Raw genomic sequence first — 13345 nt, 5'->3', positions numbered from 1 at the left:
AGAAAGGGTAAATGTTCTGTTGTTGGCTCCAGACTGGCCCAGACGTAGGTTGGAATACCACGCCCGTTTTCTACTGATAGACGACCCGTGGCCTCTTCTTCTGCAAGAAGATCTACTGCAACAGGGTCAGTTTATCTATCAGGACTTAAAGCGGCTTCATTGGATGGTGTGGCTGTTGAAAGGGCTATCTTAAGAAGAAGGGTATCCCTTCCAGGGTGATTCCTACTATGTTAAGGGCTAGAAAGGAAGTTACCTCAAAGCACTATCATCATATATGGATGGTGTATGTCTCTTGGTGTGAACGCAAGGGTGCGCCTCCGACAGAATTCAACTTAGCCAGGCTGCTTCTTTTTCTACAGGCTGGTTAATCTGCAGGTCTTCGTCTGGGATCTTTGAAGGTTCAAATATCGGCTCTGTCGATTCTCCTTTCAGAAGAAACTAACGTTATTGCCGGATGTCCAAACATTTCTACAAGGGGTTGTCAGATTACAACCTCCGTTTGTACCTCCAACGGCCCCATGGGATTTGGTCCTCTTTTCTCCAGTCTTCCCTGTTAACACCTTTACAGACTGTGGAATTTACATTTTTATCATGGAAAGTGGTTCTCCTTTTGGCGCTCGCCTCTGCTAGGCGTGTGTCGGAGCTAGGGGCACTTGTCATCCGCCTTACCTCATTTTTCATGAGGATAGGGCTGACCTACGTACGCAGTTATTTTTTTTTGCCTAAGGTAGTGTCTGCGTTTCACATCAACCAACCGATTGTGGTTCCGGTGTTTAAAGACGATTCTTCGGCTTCCAGATCCCTAGACGTTGTCCGGGCTCTTCGGATTTATGTTGATAGGACTGCATCCTTCCGGAAGTCTGATACGCTGTTTGTTCGATATATACGGCACGTCCGGGCTGGCCGGCTTCTAAGGCAACTATTTGTAGATGGATTCGTCTGACAATCAGACAAGCCTATCTGGCTGCATCAAAACAACCTCCTACTTCAATCACAGCGCATTCTACGCACTCGAGTCGCTGGGTCCTTCGTGGGCGGCTGCCCGCGGTGCTTCCCTGACCCAGCTTTGTCGGGCGGCCACTTGGTCAGGCCGGCATACTTTTGCATAGTTTTACCATTTTGACACGTTTGCGGCATCTGCTTCACAGTATGGCTGTGCTGTTTTGCAGGGTTCTCGGCGCTGTCCTGCCTGGAATGTGAGCACTTGGACGTCCCCACTGTACTGAGACTCCAGTGTCCACTAGTGGATGAAGGAGAAAACAGGATTTTGGTACTTGCCTATAAATCCCTTTCTCCGATTCCACAGGGGACACTGGACGTCCACCCGGCACTGTTCCACCTGCAATGGTTATTGCTTGTTTATGTATGTTCTAGCTTCTCTTATTCTATTTCCCAGCTCAGTTTCTTAAGACTGACCTATAGGCAATGGTTATTGCTTGTTTATGTATGTTCTAGCTTCTCTTATTCTATTTCCCAGCTCAGTTTCTTAAGACTGACCTATAGGCAAGTATAGAGGGGGAGGAGCTAGCTACTATTCAGATTTATTAAAGTGCCAGCTCCCGGTTATCCCACATCTGTACCCCACTGTACTGAGACTCCAGTGCCCCCTGTGGAATCTGGGAAAGGGATTTATCGGTAAGTACCAAAATCCTGTTTTTTTTTTTTGTTTGTTTTTTTTTAACAGAAATCTTTTATCTGTATATGATACGACTTACACATGATACTTAACCCTATTTACCACCACTTTGCAAAACAATAAAATTCTACAGATTTATCTATCATTCGTGGCTTCAATCTGGAAGTCAGAAGCTAATTGACATTGATTGTCAGAGCACTTGTGAGAGGCTGATATACAGATATGTCCACATACATCTATCCTCCGTGTGCTACACAACGTGGGAGCTCTGCGTGACTTGGTAGCACTGAGCGTCTTTTCGTGCGACTTTTTGCTTTCAAATGCTTCTTATTCGCACAGCGATGCGAATGTTTAGCACAAGCAGCTTCTGGTTAAAATGATATGCAGCATGCCTATGTTGTCTGTGTGGCTGTACCTGCATACGAAACGCTACGTTAGTGTTACAGCCGCTGACTATGTAACATGGCGTTTCGCATGCAGATACACCCGTAGTCGTATCATGCTGCATATCATTTTAATCAGCAGAAGCTGCTTGTGCTAAATATTCACATCACAGTGCAAATAAGACACATTTGAAGGTAAAACGTTGCACAAAAAGACGCACAGCGCTACCGTGTCACGCCACGGCATGGCGCGACTTTAAGGGCTGTTTAGCGCGCAAGGAGACTAGATGTATGAGGATACATCTGTAAGGTGTCAGTTGCTAGTCTCGGTCTCTTACTACCTGGGGGAACAGATGATTACTGGCTGTAAGTACTGTGCTAATACTTTTGTTTTATGAAAGGGACGTTGGGTTCCTCCACGCTGAGAGAGGTAATCACTTGTTTACTTAGAGCCGGGCAGGCTAGGCTTTTCTTTATGCTTCAAAATAAAAACTAGCTGCGGATACTTGTACAAAAGCCATGGACTGATGTGCAAGTAATTGGCTGCTGTGTGAAAGTGTACCTGAGACTGCATCCTTACTCTGATCTTGCCAATTGTATACTGACAGCATCACAAAATTGGCCATTATTAGTCTGCGAAATGACTTAATTGAAATGTAAAACACCTCTGGTCATTGAGTCACATCAGTAGTATGTGAACTTTTGTTAATTTTCATTTTCTTCTAAAGGTTCTGTTGTTGCAATGGAGTTTAATGGTGAAGGAGCAGTAGAGAGCTGCCATTCTGTTATAAGCAGCATTTTCAGTGGTACCGAGGTGAGTTCTAGCTTTGTTTTGAATATGAAGTGCTGTTTTAATGGATAGATGTGAGCAGTCGATTAAAAAAAAAATATAGCAATCAAGCCTGTATAGGCTTCTTTGATTCCTATAAACCTATAGGCACTATGAAAAAAGGTCTTGTGCGTTTCTTTAAATGCAACAAAGCTGGGCTTAGTTGGGGATGTCAACCTGCCTATAGCCCTTCCTGCCCTTATTTGGGGAGAGACAGTAGGGGCTGGCATGGATGCCTCCTCCCTTCATTTGTCTTCTGCTGACTTTTTAAGTGTCTGCTTGGTGGTGGTAACATATCTCCATGGGACTGTGCAGCCTCAGGCCCTCTAATCAAGGGACAGTACTACAACACCTCCAGTTAGATTCCTTCTCCTGAGTTGCACGGAGGGTATACAATCGGGAAGCCGGCTGCCGACTGCTTTATCCCGGCGTGGGATAAATGACCGGTGTCTATATGTAGACGCCTGTCATTTCCCCGGCGCCACGAGCGGACAGCCAAGGGGGTTGGGGGGGGTTAGGTTTAGGGCTCCTGGGGGGGAATTAGGGTTAGGCACACCCCCAGGAGCGTTGGGCTAGGGGGAGGGAGGGTTAGGCACACCCCCTCCCGGGGGATTTATGGTTTAGGCAGCGGGGAAGGGGGGGATAAGGGTTAGGCACAGGGGGGGAGGTTAGGGTTAGGCACCCCTAAGGAGGGTTAGGTTAGTAGATACTTACCTTACCACGATCTGGATTTCCAGCGCTGTCGGGCTTCCGCTGCCAGGCTCTGCTGTTTTGTCGGGCTGCCGGGAATCGAACTCCCGGCCATGCGGCAGCCGGGATATCATACCGATTCCGCACGGAGAAATCTGTTGGGTGGCGGGTGACCTCTGTGTCGTAGTTGCTCACACAGAACACCTCTTTGAATAAAAATACTCCTTAAAAATATGAAGTCAAGTATCTTTATTATGCCGGAAAAAAAAAAGTAGCACAACCACTGGTTGAAAATGAGCAGGACATTTCTTATTGTCTTGCTGGCATACCTGAACTTTGTTAACCACAATAATTTTTATTTAGTGTGATGTAACCTAACTGACACTGGTTTAAAAGTAACTGTAAATAGAACAAAATGGTTTATCTGAGTCTTTGAATGTGGGCCTGATTCAAAGTTAAAGTTGCAAGTAAGTTGGCTGCAGGTGCCGACGCATTGCGCGCTCTGAATACAGGCGAAGATTCACATTTATTTCTGAGTTGGCCCTATCTAATAACCCTTTCACATTGCAAACCCAAGTCGCACTGCATTTTGTACACTGGTCCATCCCGGGTGTGACCCCTTTCAGACAGACGGCCCGACCCGGCTTTTTGCCGGATTGAGGACGTCCCTGCAATCACGTGCCGAGCTGGCGTTTGGAGATCGCCGGCTTTTCTATGCTGTGAACGGGTCTCTGGTCGCATCGATCCTGGTTACCCGTTCACACTGCACCACGAGCCGAATTCAACCCTACTCATTTCCCGGGTTGAAATGCCGGGTTTCTCAACCCACATTATTTCAACTGGGCCCTTTCACACTGCACAATAACCCAGTTTGCTGCACGTTTACGTGCAATAACCCGGGTTATTGCTGGATGTGTGAAAGGGGTTTAAGTGGACTCATAACTATCTCCGTGCATTTACACCACCTTTTATCCTCAGTGCATGAGATCAGTCCGAAATCATACTGGTTTCTGTGTACATTCATCTCTGAATAGCCTGCAGAATGGCAAGATCCGTCTGCAACTCTGAATCAGCTCCAGTGTGTATTTGTCCAAATTGTATATTTTTTTGGTTGACCGCATTAGCCTGAAAACATATTACTTTTGTTGGTGGTGGTAATTTATTTTTATTAAAGTGATCCATTGTCCAGATTCATCCATTGAGAAGTATCAGGTTTGTCGGGTCTCTTCCTTGCATATGTAATGGCTTTCCTTGTATAAAATAAAAGCACTTTTGTCTGAGACACCGAGTAAGCACATCTGGAATATAAATTGCAGGAAAGGAGAAGATAGACACAAGAGTTCAGCCATGAAAACCGTCCCTTTCAATGCCACATTTACAGCATAAATTTAAATCCATGACCTGACAGTATATGTATCCCTGATTTATGCTGCAAACACATCTGGATTAGTTTCTGGCATTTCTGCTTATTTATTTTTTGCTTTCATTTGTACTAACTTTGTCAGAATTAAAGGAATATAAAGGACAATTGACAATTTTTTTTTCCTCTTCTAAAATAGGTATTTGTGTCAGAAAACAAGACCTCCTCTTCTCATGATGTGGAGAACTTCTACAACTTTGCTGACATACAGATGGGAATGTAGAGCCTCTGTTTACTTGCTACACTTGTCTATTCCAAAAACTGCTTACAGTGCTGTATTTTGTACATATTTGACATACTATTCATAAGAAAAGTGCACCTTGATTTCAGTCATTTGTGCGTAAAGAAATGGCACGCACGCAGAGCTCTGTGTTCTCTCGCCAAACTATTTTAATTTTGGCACTTCGCTGGTGGGGAAAAAAATAAATATATTTCTCAGTACCCCATAAACAAAGAATTAAGAGCAGATAACTATTCTTAATATCAATTGTGTGTGTGTATGTATGTATGTATATATAATACACACACCATTAAAAAGGGAAGTTCATAAAACAGGTGTAATAAAAAAAAAATTTCCTGTGTGTTTGTGAATACAATTGTTGCCACAAGATTGTACTTATATCATGTTGATTTTGTATAATATTGTAAATTTATTACAGGCTTGGTTAGGCTGCACTGGTAAATACAAACTAATGCATAGAACATTACATTCCAGATGGCATAATACCATCTAGCTGGTTAATGATGGAAGATTTAGAAGTGAACTAAATATATATTTTTATTTTCTAATATTTATTTTTAGATTTTACATGCAGTAATCGCATTGTACAATTTAATACTTTTTTTTTTTTTTTTTTTTAAATGCACTCTGAAATCAATATTTTATACTGTGAAAATGTAATTTTAGTCAAAGCTCTTGTACTAAATGCAACAAAACAATTTACAATATTCAGATACTTGTATATTAGCAGATAAAAGGACTCTGTCCTTTTTCTGAGCCAGAGTGTGGCTACATATAACTGGACATAACGCAGAGAGAAATCCATTTGTGCCATGTGGTAGTGTAAACATTTGTGAAGAATACAAAATGGTCATGAAACAATACTCACTGACAATCCACATATGTCAGAGCGATCACTGTATGATTACATGATGTGATTGCACATATGTCCTTGTCATAAATATTTGTCCAAAAGACTTTTATGATTAGAATTCATATATTTGACAATTGCTTGTTAAATTCCTGTACCTACAATGGTTACAGAAAAATATCCTTTTTAAAATGTTTACAATTGGATATTTCATACTTTTTATAAAATCTGATATCTGTATATAAAAAAAAATGAAATAAACATAACCTGCTGAGACACGGATATTTGTTTCTTTTTTGTATCCTGAAATGAGTGCTTTATAATGCTAATATTCTGGTAGCAGAACCAATGACCATAGATGGTAAATTCCTTAGTCAGTGTGTGGTATTTTGAAAAGTTTGTGTAGTATAAAGAGTAAAGCACCCTTTACTATAAACATTGCTTTACCCTTCTCCTGACTACCTTTTTTTTTAATTATAATTATTTTATGTTGGAAAATCAAATTCTTTCAAAGAGATGTAATCTGGCAGATATGGTCATTGTTTAGATACAATGGGGCCTATTCAATTTAGTGTGCTGTTAGCGCTGGAAGGGAGTTCCCGGAGCTATTCAATTCAGCGCGCTGTTTGGTCCGACTAAAGGATTTCTTCTCGCACCACCCTGAGGGAGCGAGGAGAAATCTGACAAAAGTGCCATGCGTGAGGCTGTTTTCTGGCTTAGCGCAGCAAAAATAGCCTGGTACTTTAGTCAGAAAATGCCGGTTCTTGCGACTAAACACCCAGATTAAGTTGTGAGAACCGGCATTCTCCGATTTAACTGGCAACTGTCGGACCAAACAGCGTGCTGAATTGAATAGCAACGGGAGCTCCCTCCCGGGGCTATACAGCATTGCACTGGATTGAATCTAACCCATAGGAAGAAAACAAATATATGCAGTGTCCACATTAACATTGAAAATGTATACACTAGGGTGATGGAATTTGAGCTAACAAAAGGAGAGAAATAATCCAGGGTTGTTAAGGAACGGTCGTCCTTCCTTTTTTTTTTTTTAATGCAAACTGTTTTGATTGAAAAGACCAAGCAAATCCAGATGGAATACAAATAGATAAAATGGATACATATACTGATAGTGGATTATTCCATTTTGAATAATGCAATCAAATTTATAATATAGATAGATCACATCAAAAATACACAACAAATCAATAAACAAAGAAAAAGAGGGGAAAAAAAATACACAAGACAAAGGAAGGGAAATCGAGGAAGGGAGAGTCTGAGGGGAAAGAGGATTGAACAGGAGAAAGAGGGTAATTAAGGGGGACAATATGTCGTCCCAGAGAGGACTAGTGTATACACTTGTTAGTGGCCCCACAATAGGATATATTGGAATCAGGAAGAAGCAGATACGGATGCAGTATGTAATCCAATAAAAATTATTGTATAATGTAGAGTCTTTGAACACCAGCCATGGGAGCCAAGTGGCGGTAATGTCGGTAGGTCTACCTTTAGAGAAGGATATGAGGTCTTCCATATCCATATAATAGTCTATCCTCTTGAACCAGTCTTTAATGGAGGGAGGGGAGGTAGATTTCCACAAAACAGGAATGACCGCTTTAGCCGCATTGATTAAATGCCTTAATAAGGAATTCTTATAGGAAGCCGTGGAAGATATGTTCAAAAGCCAGAATCCAGTGTCTTTAGGGACCTCTCCCCTGAGGATGAACTGTCTTCTATTGACCACATACAATGAAAGAAAGATGCAGTTTGTACTATACATTGGAGGCAGATCCGTGGTGATAACTGCAAATCACAGTTGTGGGGACATATTCCCTCAGAGATACCAGAATCTGAATAGAAAAAAAAATGCTTTCAAAGTTTTATTCTGGAAATGATAACCCAATAGGACAGAAAAGTTTTAACTGGTCACATGGCTAACAGAAGGCAAATTCATAATAGAGTTAAAGCAATCCAAAGGTGGAGAAGTACTTAATAATGGTAACATAATGTAGTGCCTGGTAAACTGCAAATATGTGTAGGGGGCAATTTAAATTTCTTAAAACCATAAGTGATTTCATGAGGCACTGGTAATCAAGAAACTAATAGATGTATTATCTTGTTCCTACCTAGAAGTGAAAGTTGAAGAGACCAGTCCATTTTGAAAATCTGGATTGTTCGATAGTAAATAGATAAAAAGTAGCTATTAATATGTTAACCATTGGCCGTTCAGTCTGGATCATTCAGGATTACCAAGGAGAAAAGTAATCTGCAAACATCTCACAGTAGCAATATTGCTGCTCCTCAGTCTGGAACGACTTATAAGACCATTTCCAAATAATTTCACCATTTTGCAATGAGAATGAGAGCCAACCGTTTTCAAGAGGGAGAATCCCATAAAACTCACCCAAAGGTTCTATGAAATGAAGTTTAGAGAACATGTTAAGAACCTTAGAACTATATCCTGGCATTTACAAGCCTCTGTGAACATGATAAATGTTAAAGTTCATGACTCTACTATGAGTAAAGAGTAGAAAGCTCCTTCTCTACAAAACATTTAATGTGAATGCAGTGCATCTAACTTAAACATGACTTCTGGAACAAAGTTAATTGAAAATGGAAGAATTTGGCACCATGTCACCACAAGAACCTCAAACCAGCCACCATACATGGTGGTGGAGAGGTGATCTGGGGTTGTCTTGCAGCCACAAGCACTGGATGTCTCGCCATCCACCATGAACTCTTTTCTGTACAAGAGTACTTTAGAGGAAAATGATAGTCCATGGGGCAGATTCAATTAGCCGCAGGAGTTACCCTGCAGCTCCGGGTTTAATGCCCAGAGCTATTCAATTACTTGCCAATTTTCACGCGTGCTGTAAGCCGCATAGGTTGCACTTAATGCAAGTTTTTCCTCATAGCTGTGATGATTCCCATGAATCTGCCCCACATGTGTCATATAACTGAAGATTGGCAAAAATAATAATTGGATAATTCAGCTGGACAAATCATAATCACACAAGCTGAAACTAAATAGTTTTAAAAGAATCTGAGTTTTTGAATGGCTAAGTCAATGCCAGGCCTCAACCTCTATGACATGCTGTTATGGGACCTTGAGAGCTGTGCATAAACTGAAAAATCAATGAACTGTGGCAGTGGTAAGAATTGGCCCAAAATTTGACAAATACAATGTAAGACTGAAACTCCTACAGTAAATTATTACTTCAGGTTATTGCTGCTAATTATTCTAAAAGCCTATGTATGGAGCAGTGGTACTTTTTCCAACAATGGCTTCCCAAAAATGGTGCCTATGATATACCACAGGGGCTGTCCCTTCAGTGAAATCAAATGCAAAATTAATTAAGAACTGAACCTGTTTCTACATTGGATGTTGGGATAAGAGGCACAGTCAAAAGATAAAAAAAGGAACATTAAAGTAATACATAAAGCTCTGTGCCCAGCTTCTATGCAGGGTGCTAGAAAAAAAAATAAAGTTGTAGAGGGTTTTTGTTTTATGCCTTCTACTGCTTTTATACCTAAATTCCGGGTCTGACCCGGAGGTTGGAACAGTGACCCGGCTCTTCTGACGTGGAAGTGGACGCTTGGAGATGACGTACTCTCCAAGAGCCACTGAAGCCGGCCAATCTTCAGGGATGTGGCGCGCTCCAGGTCATCGTGACCCGGATCGCGCCGTTTACACTGCAGGGTTTCATGGGTCATTCCCGTGAAAAAACCCTGCAAGTTACCTGGGTTGGATTGCCGAGTCACTCGACTCAGAAATCCAACCCTATCCCCTTTTACATCATGGAGCTACCCGTGTTAACCCTGCAATAACTCGGGTTTTAGCTCTGGTGTAAAAGAGGTATTAGACTGGCTTCTAGGTCAGCAACATAACAATTACCTGTCTCTCTATACTGATAAATATATATATTCTTAGTGTGCCCTATAATAGAGATTGTTCTTGAAACTAAAAATGGCCAACATCATAACAGGGCCTACCTAAAACTTCCTTACCATCTTTTAATGAAATAATCATGAATCAAGAAGATGCTCTTTATCGCAGAGGAACATTAAGTGATACAGACTGCACATCCTTTTTTCTTTGATACGTTGTGGCATTGCTTGCCCTCCCTGCGTTGTTTGGAGAAGGTTAAGCTGGGTACACACTGTAGCGATGTCTGGGCGATATATGCCATTTCGTACATATCGCCTACATTGCTCAGTGTGTATCTGCGTTTGTGCGCTCCTGCGACGGTCGCCAGGTTTGATGTACTGCACATCAAACCTAGCGATATCGCTAGCGGCAAGTGTATTATTAATAAATGACGTAACAGTCATCTTTCATTAAAGTCGGCCAATGTGGATGCATAATCACTGTTCATGGGCATTCGTTCTGATGTGTGAACGAATGACCGTCGCTCCAGTATGTACCCCGCCTTACTATTTGATAAGTGAAAAGGCTGCGGGTTAGCACAGAGCGGCATAAAGGAAATACTAAAGCTGGCTACACACCAGACTACAGTGATTTTCCTAGCGATCTATTACAATTTTACTGCCAGTGAAAGCTCCTGATATCCACGCAATACAATATGCAATTTTTTTAAGAAAAAAAACCTGCCGATGTTCACAGTGATTTTGCATATATACGCCCACGAGGATGACATAAACAAAAAAATTGAAGGAAGAAGGCTCAGATTATGAGGAATGCACAAACATTCCACAATATTGTTACATCATGGCTAACATATCAGAATTTTTTAACAATCGGATAATTGTAGCCAAGCATTTCTGGCCTTTTTTCTCTGCATTTCTGTAAATCAATCATGCCTACACACTGCATAAAAATTGTACCGATCTGCAGATAGTTGACTGATCAGCCTGATATTGTATAGTGTGAACCCAGCTTAAGTACTGGGGTAGTTAGGGCATACAGTATGAATGAGCTGGGGGCTGTAGGTGAAAGCTTTTAAATGACTTACATACATACCAGTGGTTCCCAGACTTTCGAATCACGGCGCCCTAGAGTATCAGCATGTTTTCCATGGCACCCATGGGCCAAAAGCTTCTTATTGAGACATTCAGCAAAAATTAAATGAAGTAAATTGTGCTTATATGTCACCCTTAGGTTCATTTATGTGGTGGTTGATAGAGCTGTGTTTATTTTTGTCCACATATTTTTTGATACGCAAGCCAATGCTAATGACTGCCAATCACCCTGAATAAAAATCATTTTATTTGGTACTGGACCACCAACCCAAGCCACCCCTGCAAGTGCCCTGAGGCACCCAGTTTGGGAACCACTGGTACATACATTATTTAGAGGCAGCATTTGCTTTGACTAAGCCTCCGAGATATTTATTTAAATAAAAAGCTGATCTAATTAAAACAATTTTTTTTAAACCTTTTATATAATACCACTCTTGCTTAACACCAGGGGACTTATGTAATAGGGTGCGAGCTTGTGACATGTCGGGAATTCATGCGAGTGTTCCTGTATTTTTAAAGCGGCAATCATTTTAAAGGCAAAACCATCTTGGATTTTCTTTTAAAATGATTGTTGCTTTAAAAAATACTAGAACACTTGCATGAATTCCCACAGCAGCACAAGCTCGCACTCTATTACTTAAGCCCCCATGTATTTTCTCTACACAAAAGCCCATTTCAATGTTTTAATTCCATTATTTGTTATCCTCTTTCTAATGTTACTATCAATGTAGCATCAATTTTATATTGTGTATATAAAGCTTTTTCTATAAAGCACTGTACGGAAATCTACACTTTCAGTTTGCATGTGATCTAACATCCTTTGCGAAAGCTTGGGGTTAGATCAAATGGGAGTAAAATTGGAAAATTGCCATGTTTGCTGCTGTCTACTAGCCATAGTCACAGCATTGTGTGAGAGAGTGGCTAGAAGATGTGAAGACAGAGGTATTTCCAAATAGAAACAGATTGGTTAGGGGGTGGTGGGGTGCCAAGGGAAAGAAACTTGGGAACAGGTTGGAAATGAATGTGTAGTTCAGGGATTCCTCTGCTTCTGATGTGTGTAACCAGAATTGATGTGTGAAACTGGTTCTTCAACTTTTTAGTTTACAATAATAATCAAAAGAATATACAGAACGAGAGGTATGCTTATTAACCACTTGCCTGGCACGGTCGTATAAGCCACAACCATACCAGACTGGGCTTTCCCTGACATGGTCGTATCTGATACGACCAGTCAGAAATGCCCAGTGGGCGGCTGCGGGAAGCTAATCTTCCAGCAAACGCCTATCCTACAGGGACCTCCCTGTCCCTCTAGCCTACACCTCGGGCTGGTGCCGATCACCACTGATCGGTGGCCCGGTAGCACCTCTCACCTGGCGTCTGCAGAGAGAAGCAGACTCCGTGGAGACATTATGTCAGCAGTGTCTCCCCCTTTCCCGTACCCGGCAGCTGGAGGGAAAAGCAGCTGCTGGGGAAACAGGCTACTATCAGCGCCTCCCCCCTTGCTGTACTTGGCGGCTGCAGGGAAACGCGGTCGCGTGGAAACAAGCTGCCAGCGGCGCATTCCCTTTCTCTGTACCCGGCAGCTGGAGGGAGAAGCAGCCGCCGGGGGAAACAGGCTACCATCGGTGCATGCCCCCTTGCTGTACCCAATGGCTGTAGGGTAAAGCAGCCGCTGGGAAACAAGCCGCCAGCGGCACTTCCCCCTTCTCTGTACCCGACGGCTGCAGGGAGAAGCAGCCACTGGGGAAACATGCTGATATTGGCCACACCAGCCTCACTGAACCCGGCGGCTGCAAGGAGAAGCAGCCGCCGGGGAAACACACTGCCATCAGCGCCTCCATTTCTACACTGATCTCGGCAGCTGAAATGAAGCGCAGCCGCCGGAGAAACAGGCTGCAAGTGGCCCTCGCCATCACTGTACCTGCAGAGAGAGCAGCTGCCGGGTATAAGCCAGCCCCACAGTTTGTACATTATACCCAGGCAGGCAGCAGCCGCCGAGGAAAGCCAGCCTGCCTCCAATCACTGAATAATAGCAGTTCCTAGGGATGGCCATCGACCATCAATTTTTGTACCAATCTATGCGACCATTAATGTTTTAACCATTCATGGTGACTGGCTAATAACTAGTTTTCCCATCGATGGCAGAGAACCATTGGTTCTCTGCTATCGATGGCTCTCTGCCATCAATGGATGAGTGGGGGCTGATGTTTTTTTTCTCCTCAACAGGACTGAGCTTAGCCTCGCCCATGGCCCCTGCTAAGTCCCTTCCCCATTTTTGAATGGCCAACTGCAACCCCAGCAGTAGTGACTATCAAGAGA

At 42.5% G+C, this 13345-nt stretch overlaps 1 protein-coding gene across 1 annotated transcript in view; it reads left to right on the top strand.

Moving 5' to 3' along the window:
- RP2 (RP2 activator of ARL3 GTPase) overlaps window positions 1–6324 on the top strand; it is a 30987-nt gene extending 24663 nt beyond the window's left edge. The window contains exons 4-5 of the mRNA XM_088456959.1: window positions 2748–2833; window positions 5098–6324. Coding sequence (XP_088313085.1) covers window positions 2748–2833; window positions 5098–5181 — 170 coding nt within the window. The 3' untranslated portion in view covers window positions 5182–6324. The remainder of the gene's footprint in view (window positions 1–2747; window positions 2834–5097) is intronic.
- Window positions 6325–13345: the final 7021 nt, after the last annotated feature.

This window comes from Taudactylus pleione, unplaced genomic scaffold (genome assembly GCF_031769625.1).
Source record: "Taudactylus pleione unplaced genomic scaffold, aTauple2 ptg000041l, whole genome shotgun sequence".
Classification (NCBI taxonomy): Eukaryota; Metazoa; Chordata; class Amphibia; order Anura; family Myobatrachidae; genus Taudactylus; species Taudactylus pleione.
The sequence above is the reverse complement of the archived record's forward strand: the minus strand, read 5'-3'. Positions and strand labels throughout refer to the sequence as shown.